General features: G+C 44.8%; 1 protein-coding gene across 1 annotated transcript in view; it reads left to right on the top strand.

The window, feature by feature from the left end:
- Nucleotides 1-16,815, top strand: part of epb41l5 (erythrocyte membrane protein band 4.1 like 5) — a 40,431-nt gene extending 23,616 nt beyond the window's left edge. Inside the window, exons 17-26 of the mRNA XM_072686602.1 lie at nt 6,386-6,540; nt 6,631-6,719; nt 7,286-7,414; nt 8,192-8,256; nt 8,600-8,701; nt 11,126-11,207; nt 11,949-12,029; nt 12,139-12,207; nt 13,173-13,306; nt 13,924-16,815. Of these exons, the coding sequence (XP_072542703.1) occupies nt 6,386-6,540; nt 6,631-6,719; nt 7,286-7,414; nt 8,192-8,256; nt 8,600-8,701; nt 11,126-11,207; nt 11,949-12,029; nt 12,139-12,207; nt 13,173-13,306; nt 13,924-13,990 (973 nt within the window). The 3' untranslated portion in view covers nt 13,991-16,815. The remainder of the gene's footprint in view (nt 1-6,385; nt 6,541-6,630; nt 6,720-7,285; nt 7,415-8,191; nt 8,257-8,599; nt 8,702-11,125; nt 11,208-11,948; nt 12,030-12,138; nt 12,208-13,172; nt 13,307-13,923) is intronic.
- Nucleotides 16,816-18,063: the final 1,248 nt, after the last annotated feature.

Here is an 18,063-nt window from a genome sequence, read left to right on the forward strand (position 1 = left end):
GTTCTCTTCCAGCTGGGCAAGCCTGCTTTTACGGCTCTCTCTTGGTGCGCTTCTAAACCCGTTCGATCAGCAGACGCGGTGATTTTGCTTGATGTACAGAATCATGTAGGGTACACCGGCGTGGCTTTTGATTTTTCTATTTATTTATTTATTTATTTATTTTATACAAGCTTCAGATTCTTTCCGATCTAATCAAATCGAAATTCTCCTCCTTGCAGCCTTTTTCTGTTCATAAACCAGCACAGGCTACCTACCCTTCACCCGGCCCTCTAATGTGGTTACTCAGCAAATAGCCAGATGTGTCGGCAGCAGGTCGGCTTAAGATTGGATCCAGGGAGTAGCTGACACAGTGCAGCCCATAGAAACCAATCACAAACCAACAACAGACAACCACAGCAGAGCTATTTGTGTCAAGAGGCAGTTTCGTAAGGGCCTAATTGGAGCGATCTTGGGTACGTTGTGTTTTAAATGACGTAGAAGTAAGGTCCGGGTCTAATTTTGGATGTTCTGCTGAGCTTCGAGCCTTCTAGATCATCCCAAAAGCACTGGATGAAGCTCAGTTACTCCAGAGAGAGCATATGTCAGCTGCTCCACAGCCCAAAACTTGCAGTCTTCTCAGAAGGTAAGGTCAGGGACTAATGGTAGGTGATTTTGGGTTGATCTGGAGTGCCAAAGCTCAGCTGGGGTTCGCTGACTGACTCCTGAGGACTCTCAGGTTCTGCTGCTCCACAGCCCAATGCTGCTAGTCTCCTCAAGGAGTGTGGTCCAGGACTAATGGTAGGTTATCAGTTAAGCTTCGACATCTAGACTGTCCCAGAGGTATTGGATGAAGCTCAATCACTCCAGAGAAAGCATTACGCTGGGACTAATCTTGGGTGATCATCTAGTGCCTTTGGGTTGATCTGGAGTGTCACAGCTCCTCAGGAACTAATTTTGGGTGATCTGCTGAGCTTTGAGCGCTCTAGATCATCCCAAAAGCACTGGATGGAGCTCCAATACTCCAGAGAGAACGTACTTGCTGGACTGCTGCTCCACAGCCCAGCAATTGTAGTCCCCTCAGAAGGTAGGGTCAGGGACTAATTATGGGTGATCATCCAGGGCTTTTTGGTTGATCTGGAGTGCCAAAGCTCAACTGGAGATCTATGGCTTGAGAGATTTCACTGCTCCACAGCTCCTCAGGGAGTGAGCTCAGGGACTAATTTTGGGTGATCAGCTGAGCTTTAGCACACCACTGGATGACACTCCAATGCCACAGAGAAAACAGTTCCACAGTGCTGGTGAGCGATTAAACCTAGTCTAGTCTACGTTTGGCACTGGGCATGGTGCCCTTAGAAAGTCGTTTGCTGTCCAGCCGACCTCGCTTAGTTCTTTAAAGCTGTTTTGGGGACCCCTGCAGTGAATCATGCCTTTCTTTTCTGTACCTTGCTGGGTTAACATTTCCCATCTCTGTTCTTGGCGTAGAAGACAGCTAGCAGTAGTCACTCTGTGCATGCACCACTAATGTAAATCAACCCCCCCCCCCTTTAAATCTAATCTAATAAGACCACTAAGCAAATGCTGTGCACTTCATTATGCCCGTTATTTGCTGTTGTGTTTTGTCTCATTGGATGTATTTACTCTTCACACTGTTCTACAACCCTTTCTGAGCTCTGTGATGTCACCATGCATCCGTTTCCTCTCCTTTGACCTCAGCTTTCTTGTGAAGGATTTAGAAAAACGGCCCCTTTTTAGATAAGAGCCAAGTCGGCACCCAATTTTGCGTAAAGTGAGGGACTGTTAACTCTTTCCTTTCCAAAAAAAGCACCGTCTGAAAAAGATCCACCTTTATAATATTGACTTTATCTTCATAAGGACGAGTAATAAGCTCTTTGCATCACTTCTTCACTGATTACTGCGTCCAACCTATCAAGTTGGGATTCCACCAGTCTCCCGAAATTCCCGCCCTGTTCCGGTCCATTTTAGCCTAATCTGCCCCCTAATCTCTATGCACTGATTTCAGCATTTCACTGGCTGTCCCAGACTGACTGACCAGCAAAACCATCAGCCCTCAAGCCCTATTCTCAGTGTCCCAGTATACATTTAGTGTCGTAATTGAAATTGGGGAAGAGTGGACTAAAGTGGACACGAATGATCTGAGGGGACTGGGGTCATCCCTACCTGATTGGGACTCATGCTGTTCTCAATTAAGGAAGCAGAGAGTTGACAAGAAATGATGCAATATGCTAATTTTAATTATTTATTTAATTAATTAAATAAATGTTTAGATTAACCTGCAACTAATTTTATTTATTTATTTATTTATTTGGCCAGTCAAAACCTTTGTGGTCAGAACTGGTCACCCCCCCCCCCCCCCCCTTTTTTTATTAGCTGAAATTTCAGTATAAAAATCTGGACCGATGTATTGGTTGACTGATAATATTAGCCAATTTGAGGGCCTGTAAAGTCACTGCCTACTAAATTCTAGCCTTAAAATGGGTTCTTTAGTGGTTCTATATAGAACCACAACAACTTAAAGCCACTTAATACTAATACTTGTTAATGAAATGGCTCAACTCTAGGATTGATGGTTCTTAAAAAAAAAAATAAAAGGTAAAAATCGTTCTAAATCTGATTCAATATGGAACCGAAATCAGTTCTTCTGTTAGGAGTACCATACAGAACCCATTTAACCCTTTAAAAATCTTATTATATAAATTATAACTTGAATGAAAAGCTGCTAAAATATCAGCCAGGGCAGCTACGTGCCAGATCATGCCCAGTGACCACCGTCTTTGAGCTGAAGAACGTGTCCCTTCAGAGTGTCCAGACCTCCTTCATTTCCTGAAGAATCCTTCCTCCTCTTTCCCTTTTATGTTTAATAGCCTGTCCTCTCCAAAAAAACTCCCCCGACTGTCCAGCATTCCAGTCGTCTTCTCCTCCTCTTAGCTACACTCCCACTAACCCCTCCAAAACCCCTCCCATTCAGGCCTCCCTCCTTCCCCCAACTGGCGTGACTGTTTGGCTCCTCCCCTTCAACCTGGACCCCCGTCCACCTCACATTCCTCTCGGATCAGGAGGGGGCCGTTGTTCTCCGACCGAGGCTGACGTGAACTTGCCTGAGCTCGAACGTTCCCCTGCGCTGCTTTAACCACAGAACCTGCTTTGGCCTCCAGCGTCCGGCCTGTGACTGAAACTGTCCAGAGCGAGGCGGTGGGCGCGGAGGAGATAATGACCGGTGGCTGATTTACAGCAGACGTCCTGAGAGGAGGGAGGGGGGGGCTGCTGCTGGAGACTCCTCACTGTTTCTGAAGAAATGGCCAGCCTGTACTCTGCCTCCTCTTTTTTAACTGAAGGAGCCGTATTGTTGTTAGAACCTGTTCCGTATTACAGATTATGATCTAGAACCCAGAGTGCACTGGTCCAACGTTCTTCACCAGCAAACCCAGACACTGAGTTTAAATTCCAAAGGATTTGTTGAGTGTTTGCCCTCATTCAAACCATCCCTCTAGAAAATGGGTGAAGTTCTAGTAGGTTCTACAATGTTCCACTTATTTATATTGTTCTTAGAACACCCTCCGGATTAGCTCTTCTAGAATGCTCTAGAATTCATTCATACGCTTTTAGATCGCCTCCCCATTCACATTGTTCTAGGTCACCCCCCCTCCCCTGCATGGTTCTAGAATATTCTATCCATTTACACTGTTCTAGAATATTCTCTCCATTTACACTGTTCTAGAATGATCCCAGTATTCACACGGGTCTAGAACACCCCTCTAGAATATTCCCCAATTCTTCCCCTATTTTCTAGAAACGTTCTTCTCGTTGGTCCCCCCCCCTTCTAGAACACCTGGTCTGTTAATGCTCTTCTAGTACACTAGGCTCCCCACTTTTCTAGAATGTTCTCCTTCATTTATACCAATCTAGAACGCGCCACAATCATGTGAATACTGAAACATGCTGGACCAGACTAAATTCTGGGAATGTTCTTCACTATCCACACTGTTCTAGAATACTCCCAGAACTCCAACTGTTTTAGCAGAATCCCAGTTTCCACGTTGTTCTAGAGCACCCATCTAGCACCACATTGTAAATCAAGGTATATATTAAGATTGGTGCTCTAGAACACTGTTCTAGAATACTCCAAGAATCCCCACTTGGCATAATCCCAGTTTCCACATTATTCTAGATCACCCATCTAGCACCACATTGCTCTAGAGCACCCATCTAGAATATCCCTTGATTCACACTGTTCTAGAATACTCTCAGAACTTCCACTGTTTGAGCATATTCTAGAACAGTGTCAATCGAGGAATATTCTAGAACAACGTGGTGCTAAAAGGGATTCTCTAGAACAATGTGGAAACCGGGATTATGCCAAGAGTTCCCATGGTTTCAGCAGGTCTCCAGTATTCAGGGTTCTACAATAAACCCAGTATTCACATTGTCCTAGAACACCCCTCTACAACGTTCTCCCACATCCATACTTCTCTAGAACAAAAGGTTCTACCCCATTCATACTGTTCTAGATCTAGAATGACATTTTAACTGATGACGGGACGTCGACCCAGTGTTCTCCAGCAAACATCAGCAAGCCCAAGTGACCCGTTCACGGTGTTCCTCCGTTCTTACGGGTACGTTCGGCTTTCCTGGAAGAGGCCCAAGCTGACCGCCAGCACTGGCCTGTTGGGGTTCGGTGGGTGGTGTTGGGTCAGTGTGCTCTGGGCTGCAGGACGGTCGATCCAACTTTATTCAGGCTCCACCCAATTTGGTGCGTCTCTAGTCTAGTGTTTTAGAACCCTTTAGTTCTGCTCTGTTGGTTCTGTAGGTTCTGTCAGGTTCATTGTTGTTGCTGCTGATGACCTGTGTTTAACCTTTACTGTTTTACAGCTGAACTCTGTTACCAAAGCAAGCCTCTCTTTCTCACTGGGCCTGAAGGCATTTCATAGTGACTAATATGTCTTATTAATTGTTACATATTCCTATTAAATATCCTATTCCTAAGTTCTGGTTCTTGTTGTTCATGAAAAACTTTGAAACCTCGTTCCGATGAGAAGAAAAGGACGCTGTAAAGAATGGTCGTAGGGGCCGTAACTGCAGTTGCCTGAAGGACCTTCATTTGAAGGGGGTCTTCACACTCCAATGAAAAGTCCCTGGTGTGAATCCATAGTGTGGTTCATTAGAACAAGTGAGAGTGCTGCCACCCTCCCCCCTGTAGCGACCCAGGGTCTCGACGTTCATGTGGATGTACATTTGATGACCGGTGCTCCCCCTGTCGCAGCTTACAGACCCTAAAGTGTGTGTGGTCAGCAGGCATTCAGCCTTGTTGGATAACAGCTCCTCTGTTTTTGGCATGCTTCTGTATAGGGAGTGTTCCTCGTGGTTTGTCTTTGACCATCAACCCCACAGTTCACCAGTTTATTCCAAAACTCTGCTTAATCGTGATTTTTTTTTTTAACTCGTGATTTTTTGAAGGTATAAACGTACCGACCTGTTTTGCTTCTGATTTTAATTTTTATTAATTAATTAATTTATTGGTCAGTTCCAGCTGATATTGACCCAATTGGATCTTTTGTGTTTTAATGAATGTAGCTGCACAGTTTAGTCCTTGCTAGAGGGTGGGAATTGGCAATGCCTAAATCGGGACCCCCCCCTCACTCCCTCTCTTCTCAAAAAAAAGCTTAGTATTCCTTGTTTCTAGGAATGCTCCTCTCAAATAATGCCGCCTAGAGGACGTCCCGGGACACCGTGTTGCGCAGTGGTAAAAACAAAGGATTCTTGTAAAATAGCTGAAATTCAATCCATGAAAATAAGCCTGGATAGGCTCCCATCCTGACCTGCTGTGTGTAAAAGAGTGTAAAGATTGGTTGGTGTGGCGCAACGGAGAACACCTCTACCTGCCACTGAGCTGCCACACCATGTGGGAGACTGGGGTTCGATTCCCGGTCTGGGTGACTGTGCTGCGCTACACCAATAAGAGCTTTGCCATCAGCACAATCGGCCGTACTCCCTCTACGGGTGGCTAGATGGCGCTCATCACTCATCACTTTTCAGCTGTTGCAGCCGGGGACCCGGCTACCCGGCAGTGCCGCATCAGTGGCAGAGGCGGCGGTGGCGGCAGCAGCAGTGGCTGGCTAGTGATGGCGCCTGGGGAAAGCTACGTAGGGCTGGGTTAATTAGCAGGAATTATGGTCAGTCATAAGGATGTAAACACTCCTGAAGTCTAAAGCAGATCCCGCACCGTCACCGTACCTCTGTATGGAAGGGTCTTTGTTGAGTAGCCGCAGCCTGGTGGGCCGCAGGTAAGTCCACCCTGTTGAACGAGTGGGAGTGAAGCGATGTTTCAGAAGCTTTTCAGAAGAAGTCCTCACCTGTTTCCCTCTACCCCCCCCCCCCACCCCCACCCCAGCATGGCCGCAGTGGCCAACCTGCTCGAGACATGCGTGGACGAGGTCATCCGGGTGCCTGTTCCCATGGCAACGGCAGGTCTGGCAGAGGAGTTGTGCCCCGGTGCCTCTCACTCTGCACGGAGCGCAGCTGCTGAGGAGAACCTGACACTCACAGGTGAGTTCAACACACACACACACACACACACACACACACACACACACACACCCTATTAACCAACTGTGTGTGGCTCTGCTCTGCTCTCAGAAGCTGCAGCTAGGCTGAAGCAGCTGGAGATCGAGAGTGCGTCGGTTTCGGCGGCGCGCTCCAACATCAACCTCAACATGAACAACCAGGTCAGTGCAGCCGGCCGGAACAGCGGGTTATTGGATCTCTGACACACACACACACACACACACACACACACACACTTGGACTTAGCACCACAGTCTTTGAACTCCACTCTTAAAATTGTCATGGGTTAATTTTTGCTTAGAAAAGTCTAAGGGCTGAAGATGGAGCACATCACTGCCATCTAGTGGTCAGGGTTTAAACACAACTCTAAAGGAACCCCTGTCTGCCACCAATCTTTGCTTGTAAACTGTTAAAGTTCAATACTGTGTTTTTAAGAATCACCACTAGATGCCGGAGAAGAACCATTTTTGGTTCCGTAAAGAAGCGTCTTTGTAGGTTATGTGCTAGTCGGCACTCCTTAGAAACATATAAAAGGTCTCTCCTGTAAATGTTCATATTTAATATCAGCTTCATTATTCTGTAACTGATTGGTGTTACTTTGGGTTTGTACTCTGAAGTAGCTGAAGGTTCTGAAGTTCTCAGGCTGAGTGAACCGACCACCGGAGTTTAAGGAGTTCAGCTCATAAGCCAGGAATGCTAACCTGTGGGGGTGGGTGTGTTCATTCAGGAGGATGTGCTGAAGCTTACGGATAAATGTCTAAGCAGTGTGGGCAGCAGTCCAGTGCTGAGCCAGCTGACCGCTCCAGACGAGCTCAAGAGCAACATCCTGAAAGCCCAGGCAGAGGCTGCACTCAGGGTTGGTACACACTCTCGTCCCCTGTGTTCCTGGTGTTGGTGTGTGAAATGTGAGAAGTCCATATGGTCCGTATGTTCTCTGAGCTGCCGGAGCTCAAATCTAACGAGCTTTTAATAACAGCGCTTGTTGTATTCAGATGTATTCTCACACATACACATATATATATATATATATATATATATATATATATATATATATATATATATATATATATATATAGTGTGTGTGTATATAACATATATGTGTGTGTGTGTGTGTGTTTATACATAGGATAGATATTTTAGGATAGGTATGCATTATTAATAATACATTATATATACTTGCACAGAAAAAAAAAGCATCTTATGCAAAAGTTTGGGCCAAATGATGAAATCTAAATGTGTGTGTGTATGTATATATATGACATAAATAAATGGATATATATGCACACACATACATAGGAATTTTAATACACATTATTAATCCTAAATTATGTATACTTGCCCAGAATATTTGTAGTCTTATGCCGAAGTTTGGGCATCCCCCGGTCAAATGATGCAATCAAAATGTAAAAAGTGAACAAATCCTCGACGGAAAACATCTGTTCAACTTTTTTTTTTTTTTTTTTTTTTTGCATTAATATTTTTTCATCGTACAAATTGTACTAACTATTTTAATTCGTGGCGATTTCTTCCTCCAAGAAATTGCGTCCTTTTTAACGAAGCATCAGCATTGCAGAGCGTCTGGAGAAGCTCCATGTTCAAAACTGTTCAAAACACTGGGATTGTCTCTTCCCAGGGTGTGAAAGAGGAGGCTGGAGCGTCTGGAGAAAAGAACTGTAACCTGCAGGAAGCAGCAGCCAGGTGAGACCACTGGAGCTCCGGGGAAGCCGGGACGGGTTCTGTTAAAGACGCCACGTGGCCAAAAGTTTGTGGGCACCCAGTGTTCGCCGTCTTTTACTTAATACATAAAAACAGCCTCTACTCTTCTGGGAAGGCTTTATAGTAGATGTTGAATGACACTACATTGCTGTGAGGATTTGGTTGCATTCAGCCTCACAAGTGAAGCATCAGTGTGGTCAGGTACTGATGTTGGTTGATTTTAGTTTTGGTACCTGAACTCGTCCCAGAGGTGTTGAATGGAGACCTCCTAGCTGAGGAGTGCACTCCACCATCTGAATGCTCTCTCTCTCATGCTCTCTCTCAGGCTGAAGGGGCGCGGGGGACGAATGGGCAGCACCTCTTCTCTGACGGTGACCGGCTGGGCGGAGCGGCAGGAGCCCAGGGAGGCGCTAAAGACTGCCAGCAGGTCAGTCCAGGAAAAAAAACTGCACAGTCACAACTGACCACTCGCACATTAGGGTGTGTGTTGGGGGTGTGGGGGGGGCCTAGTGGGTGCGCATTAAGTAGTAGTGAGCTTGAGTGTGTATCTGTGTAATCCTTCTGGGTTGGTGGTGGCACAAGGCCGAATCTGGGGCATGCTCAGATTAAATTAGCCACCTGGCCCTCCCCCTGCTGGAGGAAGGAACTCGGACATGCCCTAATGTGTCAGACACCCGAGGTGGCGACTGTTGCCAGAGTTACAATCCAGTTTGACTTGATGAGAAGCTGTAGTGAACTCTGCTTCCAGTTAAAAACGCTACTCTGCCAAACTGGACTGGTAATAAAACTGTGAGGTTGCAGGTTGAGGATGAACTCATCACTGTTCTGAACTTAGCTTAAATTTTACAGCAAAAAACCCTCCAAAACACCAATAACAGGCTCATATAAGTAACAATACTGAATATGAATAATACATAAAAATAATTATTGAATAATAGAAAAGTTTATTGAACATTATTAATGTTTAGAGTTATTACATGATTACATTATTACAGATGCATTTAAACAAAATGAGACATAACTTCATAATAAAGGCCTAGTTTACTCAGATATTCAAAAAGTATGTTATCTAAGCATTAGGTAATTTCATCAAAAAAAGCAATGAGTAGATTTGTCTTTTATAACAAAATCGATAAAATTACAGAGGAGCTGTTGGTTGGTAATATTTTCTGTAGTATAAGTATAAATACAAAATTCTAGATGATGCAAGCAATAAATGATCAATAAAAGCAATAAATGATCAATCAAATTAAATGTAAATCATTATGCAAAGTAAAAAAAAGCAAAATGTTTAAAATAAAATTAGTAATAAAATTTAAGAAATTTGTAAAAATGAAAGAATTAAAAGCAAAATAAACAAAATAAATAATTGAAAAACCTATTTTACAGCCATTTTACAGTGGAACATGAAAACAGACCATAATATCTGACCCTTTATAAAACCATCACTAAAACGCTCCGTTTCACCAGCGGGAGAACCGCAGAACCGCTCACTCACCTTTCTGTTTATAAACCCGCACTGAAGAACCCATTCAGAACCGAGTGGAGGCTAATGCTAACACACACACACACACACACACACACACACACACACACACACACACACACACACGCTAGCTATAGAAACCCAGATCTCACATACAGCACATTAACCCACTATAAACCAGTTATTACACACCAGTAGACAAACAACCACCATAGATATCAGTCCAGAGTGTGTACCACTACACAAACACACTCTCTCACACACACACAGGAAGTGATCATACTACAGTGTTGTAAAGGAGCTGGGAGCTGATTGGTCAGGGAGGAGAGTCAGATTGGATTATAAGATATTAAAACACAAGAAAACAGTCATTTTAGGAAAAGTCTCAAATAAACTAAATTATTCAGCATTAGGAGACTCGAGTCAGCTGGGGGTAGGTGTGTGTGTGTGTGTGTGGGGGGGGGGGGGTTAAAATAACACTGTAGGGCTGCATTCAGAAGTTGGGACGTCCCAGTCAGGTTAGGTGTTACTAGACCACTGATGCTATTCACAGTCGACTACAAGCTGGCAGGAATGGAATCCTTTAGGCCATTCCCAGCACTTTGTTGCCATCTAGTGGAAATCCCACGCAGTGAGCACCGACGGGTCACGTGACCCGAAGAAGTCTGCCTGGATACTTGTTGTCCTTACATAAGCACAGTGTGCTCTGATGCAGCAGCCGATCTTCACGGTGACTGAAGGAACCTTCTCACCAACGCGGGGCCGCGCAGACCCAGTATGTGCCGCACACGTCACCGCGCCGACTAAGCGCACTGCATTCGAATAATTCCTCCGTTAACGTGCTCCACTTTCTCTCAGCTTCCTGCAGCAGCTTGAATGGCTGGGTTAATTATCTCTAAACTGGCGGGAGGGGAGCAGATGTGAGCGAGGCTGGTGAATCCCCCGCATGCTGCGAAATTAAAAGCCCACCGTTTTTCAGGATTGGACACAGGAGAACCTGATGATGACGCTCGGAAGAAAACAAAAACCATCCGTCTTAAAGACCAACCCAAAAGTTTATAATAATAAATAAATTAAATCTTTTAATGATTTTCCATTATTTTTATTCTGTAGATAGTCGGTCATGTGACCCGCCATGACGACCTACGTACATAATAGAAATCCCAGTCTTTGCTGGGTAATGAGAGGCCTTTATGATGCTGGGTGCCTTTCTGGGGACACTGGGAGGCGTATAGGTCTTCTAAAGTAGGGCGGGTCTAGCAGAATGGGCACAGTCACGGGCATCTTTACTAAAAATTACTATTACTAAGTGTGTGTGTGGGTGTGGGTGTGGGTGTGTGTGGGTGTCTGTTGGTGTCTCCTCAGCCTCGAAGTGAAAGTGGACGAGTTCGTCTCCTCTGCGTCCAGCCTGCCAGCAGAGCCCGTGAATGAAGCCCACTCAGCCAAGGTAACAAAGGCCTCTGTGTGCCAGGCCGCAGCGCTCCAGCTGCCGGACCTCTGGCCTGGGAGTCCACAGCGTCCCATCACTCTGTCTCTGGCAGTGGCCCATCCGTTAAAGTGCTTCCAAATATGTGCAGACTTGGCTAACCGTGAAGGGGATCTTTTATGGCTTGTTGGCCACCGTTAGCCTTCATTCATTTTCAGCAGAGTTCTGCTGTTTAATCACGCGCCACACGTCCAAATCCAGGCCCTGGAAACTGGGCGTCTGTCCCCACTGTCCTGCAGCAACAGCTTCTGCTTTTCTGGGGAAGGCTTCAGTAGAGTAGCTGAGGAGGATTTGATTGCATTCAGCCATGTATTGGATGGGATAAAATTGCCCTTTTAACACCCCCCCCCCCCTCCTTTTCCATAAACCTCCTCATACCCTTCAATGTCATGGTGCTTTAGATGGTTCTTTGAGGGATAACATGGAAGACCCACTTTTGGTTCCATAAAGAAGTAGGTTTGTAAGAGCCTTCGTATCAGGTAAAGGTTCTTCAGATCTTCTGAAGCTTCTACACACTCGCACAACCTTCTGTTACAGAGAGGCGTCCCTCAAGGAACCATCTGAAGCCCCTTTTAGGTTTTTTTTATTTTTTATTTTTTTTTAAGAATCTCATTTAAATAAATACATAAAGTTTATTGTATGGTTTTTTTTTTTCCCTTCTCCTGATTGACATGTTTATTTATTTATTTTTTCCTAATGTAGGGCAAAGCTGAGGAGCCGGAGGCACATGCCTTGCCCCCCCAGAGCGAAAACCTGATAGACTTCACGGATCCTACCCCAGTAGTAAGTATTGCAGTTTTGCAACCAGAAGAAACTGCAATTATTTATTCATTTTTGTTCCAGCATAAGTTCGTCAACCCATCAACGAATGCCATTTACTCCTTCCTTACAGCTCCCGCAGGTGCAGCCGCAGCCCCCCAAGCCCATCATCGCCCCTCGGTGGATCGTTCCAGCAGCCACAGTGAGTGTTTGGTCTCCGTAATAAAGGCCCACTCCAACGCTCCATATGTTCCACTTAAACACCCAGCGTTTCATTTCGTTTAATTAGCCACGATGTTGAAACGCTGCTTAATTAGTTAGCGGAAGCATATGGAGCTGAAGCTGGTGGGTTTTCCTCCTCCTTCTCTGAGGCACAGTAGGGTTTTAGCTGCTGGTATGACATGGCCAAGAACACGAACGGAGGTTCTTGCCCTCGTCCTGGACGCAAAGACCGCTGTTTTCTGGACCAGGTTTGAGCCTAGTTGAGAAGTCTAGAGACTGTGGGTCCTAAAATCCAGCCTGCTGTGATTTTCACCATATCTTGTGCTAAAGGCTAATGCTAATACATACAAAGCCTGGATTGTTTTTCTGTATTTCTGCATAAATGTGACCTGAAATGTGATCAGAGCTTCATCACGAATCATGCACTTCTTCTGTGTGTGTCCAAATGTTTGTGGACACCCCTTCTGATGAATACATTCAGCTATGTGAAGTAGCCCCCATCGCTGACACATCTTCCGCCAATAGAATAGAGCTGCTAAGCACCAGGACTAATGTGGATTTTTTTACTTTCTGGACCTGAATGGTCCATCTCTAGTGGTTCTGAGGAAATTTCAGATGGACAGAAGTGGCGAAGATCAGATTTTCAGAAAGAAGACCCAAGGTCAGGTTCTTGAAGCCTGGAAGTGCTGCTGGACTCGCACCTGGTTGCGTCCTCTTGATCGAAAGATTATTATTGGCTTGTTTAGCTTAATGAAGGAGCTGTAAAAACTAATAATTGGATGAAGATCTGATCACATTTCAGGTTCAGCTTAATGCAGGAACATCAGTGGGATGAATCTAGAGGAGTGTCAACTTGTCTAGCTTTCTAATCCATCATCTTCAGCTCCCTCCTGTAGCGACCGTAGTCACCTCCTCACACTCTCGCCTCTCTTTGCCCTTCTCTAGCAGACCGCCACCTTTACTAACGGCCTCCTAGAGCTTGACTCCGCCGCAAAGATGACCCCTCACCATCCTGAAGGGGGCGCCCTTGCCTCCCTTCCACATCTCTCTTCTCACACTCATAATGTGATTGCCACCAGGTTTGTGTTCGCCCTGCTTTTTTCCCCATGTACGTTTAAAGGAATGCTGTAGAGTAGATCACTTTATTAGGAACACCTGTACACCCACTCATGTGACTCGGGTGTAGTCGTCTGACAGCGGTGCAGTGCTTCAGGTAGGGTTCACATCAGACATCGGGGGTACAACATCACCTCCAACCTTAAGAGGCATAGGCTACCACAGCAGAAGGTTACTTTTTTCAGTCAAGGACAGAAAGCTGAGGCTGCGGTGGCTTAGCGCAGGCTCCCCAACACTAGACAGTTGAGGACTGGAGGATCGTAGGCTGGTCTGACTGAGCTTGGACCCAACCTGGACCCAACCTGCCCTGTGTCTACAGTCCAAGCTGGTGGAGACAGTTTAATGGTGTTGGGTTGAAGGCCCATGTGGTTAAATAGGTGCAATAAAAACGCTGCATATTATAGTTATTATATTATTGTACTTTTTCACTAATTATTTATGAATAAATAAATTTAATTAACAAGTCCATTAAATAATGGATAAAAAAAATATTGTCACGTTGCTCCTCTTTCACCAGGCCACAGTTTTGGAGGCTCATAGTTTTTACGAGCCTCACTTTGTCTGTCTGTTTCTCTTTCAGCATTGTGGCTCACCCACCCAAGAACGACAACCACAAACCCAAGGGCCTGCTGACCACTGAACTCTGAGAACCGCCGGTCCCTCGCCCATCTCGCCGACCGCCAGCCGGCCGGCCCATCGCAGCTTTTCACCTCACTCACATTCCAGCTTGGGGCATTCCGGCGCACTCTGGGTTTAGGGTCTGCAGAGGTGGACGTTAAGGACCGGGCGTGTAGACGTAAACGTAAACGTAGACGTGACGTTACCAGCTGGACTCTGGAACGCTGTGGCTCCACCCTTTGGCGCCTTCAAGCCCTGACCCAGGATCAGCCTGGCTGGGTCCAGCCTCGAGATCACTGAACACTGGTTGGGATTCCGCACCGGCTGCAGCTGTTCTAGGGTCAGCGCTGGAAGGCTTTCGGTTTTGGCCGTTGGGGAGACTTTTGTTGGTGCTGCTCTGCCGCCCGCTGTTCTCGAACTTCATGTAGTAGTTAGATCACTGTGAACCAGCGACCTTGCTGGACCGCTACAGACCACCAACACTGGAGACTCGCTCGTATTTATAGAGCTGACGTAGTCCTTCCTACCTTTCTGTCTTCTTTTGGCTTTCTGTTACCTTCAGTGATAGAGTTCAGTGTTAAGCGTTTAGGTACCGTATTCCGTTAGAGGACGACCTTTATTATGTAGCACTGGAACGTCATGCAGTCATTGAGCCAATTTGATGTTTTTTATTATTATTATTATTATTATTGTTTTTGTCTGAACTATCGATGCTGATTTTATCTTCGTCAGAGCTGTAGCCGCATTATGACCTGCCTTATTTTAAGTCTATGATTTTAAAGCCTAGAATCCTCCTCAGTTCTTTTTCGGAATGCCGCATTTATTATTATTATTATTATTATTATTATTATTATTATTCACTGGATTTTCCGTAGTGGTGTATAATAACCGTTACATAGTCTCAACACTGTCTGAGAGCTGACCACTGGGGGGCAGTGAGACTCACTCACTCAATTCTGTCTGCAGTTACCTCTACACGGCCCTCCCAGCTCTGCTAGGGTTTATTGCTCTTTATCTGTGTCGCACATCTGCATTGGTTCCTAGACCAACAGCTGGACATCTCATGTGAATCCTGAGCTCTTGATCTTAAAGGTATATCCCTCACTGTTTGTTTTTAATGTGACCCATGTTTTGTGTCTGCGTTGTGGGACGTTTAGCTCGGACAGTTATTTCCATGGTTTTCCTGTATTTGGAAAAGCGCACAAAACCCGTGAGTAGACTTCAGTCAGATCAGTGGGCAGAGGCTAAAATCTGTTTTGGTGGGGGGGTTAATTGTAAATTAAATGTAATTATATTTAATTACAGTTAGAAAATATAGATACAATGTTACTATATAGATTGAATATTACAACCTTTAATACTGACATTTTTATTTTCGCAAGACTGAAGCATTATGGTTGCATTTAAAAAGTAGTTCCGGTAACTTTCCGGTTTCTTTAGTAGCGTTAAACCATTTAATAAAACCATTTAAAATCCTAGTTATTTTTCAGTTTATATAGTAACATTAATATTATATAGATTTTTTTTTCTTTTTTTTTCTATATATATATTTACCTTAAAAAGTACCTTAAAAAGTAGTTCCGGTAACTTTAGTTCTGTGCATTTATCCATGACAATCAGATAAGGAGCTAGCCCCGTCTCTAAAAAGTCAAACGGCTTATTTTACAAATGCCGAACTGATTAAGTTTTTCCAGTTGAGATGAAAAAATAGAACTGGAGCGACACGTTACAAAAAGTAGTTCTGGTTACTTTAACCTATGAAAACCTCCGCTGCACTGCTAATGATCTAGTCCTACCTTTTTAAAAAGACAGACAGCTTAGTCAGTGAGGGGATCTGTGTGAAGACTCATGAAGTAGTTCCGGTTACTTTTGATCTGTGGAGTCAATCCATGGCACTCAGGTGCCCTGCGAGTACTCCTCCACCCATACGACAACACTGGTGATGAACTAGTCCGGTTCTATTCTGTGAAAAGACGAGCGGCTTAATTCGCAAACGGATCAGTAACTGATGGAGGGGTTTATATATATATATATATATATATATATAATATTATAATATAATATAATAATATAATATAATAATATAATAATATTAATATATATATATATATAATTTTTTTTTTTTTTGAAAGAAGCGCTGGAGCAGTTTAAGAAAAAGTAGTTCCAGTTGCCCTTACAAGTGTAAACTTCACCCACGCAACCAATAAATATGCAAATTTACAGCCTAATTTACAAGCACCCCTCACTGAAAACTAACTGGCTGTAATCTGTCAAGCGTCATCACCTACCGAGCATAAATGTTTACTGACCGATTTCAGCAGCTGCCCATTGACCTGTATTGTCGTATTGTTGTTTTCTGAGTTCAGGGAAACTTCTAATAATTTTCCGTGGCGATCCACACCACGCTACAGACACAGCAGATGGAGCCCATGTTTAGACACCGTGAAGTTTTCCTTTAAGTTGTGCTGGATAAGAGCTTGCTGGGTTTTATTTTATATATATTTTGTTTGTTTGTTTTTTTTAGCTTCTGCAGTCGTTCTTTTAGCTCCGAGATTTTACATCCACCACCTCGTCCGTTCTCGCAGTGTCAGAAAGAAGTAATCTCAAGTGCGGACGATGGTTTCTGGAGCTCTCCGGCTTTTAATTTATTCCTTCTCTCTTTCTCTCTCTTGTTTTGTAAGAGCACCCTGTTTCACTTGCTGTAGTTTATGAATGACCCCTGTAGACCTGAGGTCACCGCACTGATTTGCAGTCCTGTGTATGTTCACCAGCTGAAGAACGCCGAGTAGTTACGCCTTCGGTCATTTTGTATGATGTAGGTTGTTCTCCAAGTAAAAGATGTATTTTAACAGTACTGCTGTCCGGCTTCCCTTCATTTTGAGTCCGTGGAGGCTTGTTCCTCTGCTGGGACCGCCTACCCGGACCCCTATGACATTTTAAAAAGACCCACCTCATGGAAGACCACCTTCTCCTCGCAGACTTTGAATTAACCAGCCTATATTTGTGGTCACCCCTTCTAAGGAGTGCATACAGCTACTAGTTGCACCCATTGCACTGCGACACAGTCCCGGTAGACAAGCACTGCCAATAGAATAGGACTCTCTGGGGCAAAGAAACCTGAACCTAAAGCCAGGTGTGGGCTAGTAGAGTTGTATAAAGCCCCCCAGCATTGTGAAAGAACGGTGTTCTCTGGAATGATGGATGGTGGTGCCCCATCCGATACGTTTGGGATGAGTTGGGTTGGTGATGACCCCAACGTTCTGACCTCACTCTCACTATTGTCGCTGAATGCAATCAAATCCTCACAGCAATGCTCCTCCAAAATCTAGACAGTAGAGACGGTTACTCCAACAAAAGCAGGATCAGCTATTTTGAATAACCTTAATTTCAGAAGAGAGAATGAATGAGCAGGCGTCCCAATACTTTTGTCCATATTGTGTGGCTTGACAGCAGTAAAGCCCCTGGAGCAGTGTCCGCAAATCTGGGTATCGAACCCACAACCTTTTGACCTCTGGAGCAGATTGGGGTTAAAGGGCTTGATTGAACCCACAACCATCTGAGCAATTACCCAGTGCTCTAATCCCCTAAGCCACCTTACGTGTCAGATTTCAGGGCCAGCCATGCGACAGCGTTCCTGGAGCCGAGAGGGTTAAGGGGCTTGATCAAGGTACCAACAGTGGCAGATGAGGAAACCTGGGTATCGAACCCACAACCTTGTGCTCTAACTACTAAGCCACTACATTCACATAGTGTAGAGTTGCTACAGCAAATGGGGGCGTTCTATTACTTCAAGGTTCTTGATATAGCTTGTTTAAAATTCATAGAAAAGGGTTCTGTAGTGGTTCTTCGGTTGGATCGTTGGAGAACCCTTTTTGGAACCTTTGTGATAGTTTGGCTGTTTCTCAGTAGTTTCCTCTAAGAAATCCAGAGACCAAACGTTCAGTCAACAGATGACCATAGATGCCAAATTCAGACATCAGGCAAGTCTGGACTTAGCAGTGACCTTTAGTACCTGTGGGTACTAGAGAACTACTACTGCTTGTCCTGTTCTTCTACATGGAAGGTTCCCAGGAACTGCCTGAGCTCGAGATGGTGCTGGTAG

Source organism: Salminus brasiliensis, chromosome 8, assembly GCF_030463535.1.
Source record: "Salminus brasiliensis chromosome 8, fSalBra1.hap2, whole genome shotgun sequence".
In the NCBI taxonomy this organism is placed as follows: Eukaryota; Metazoa; Chordata; class Actinopteri; order Characiformes; family Bryconidae; genus Salminus; species Salminus brasiliensis.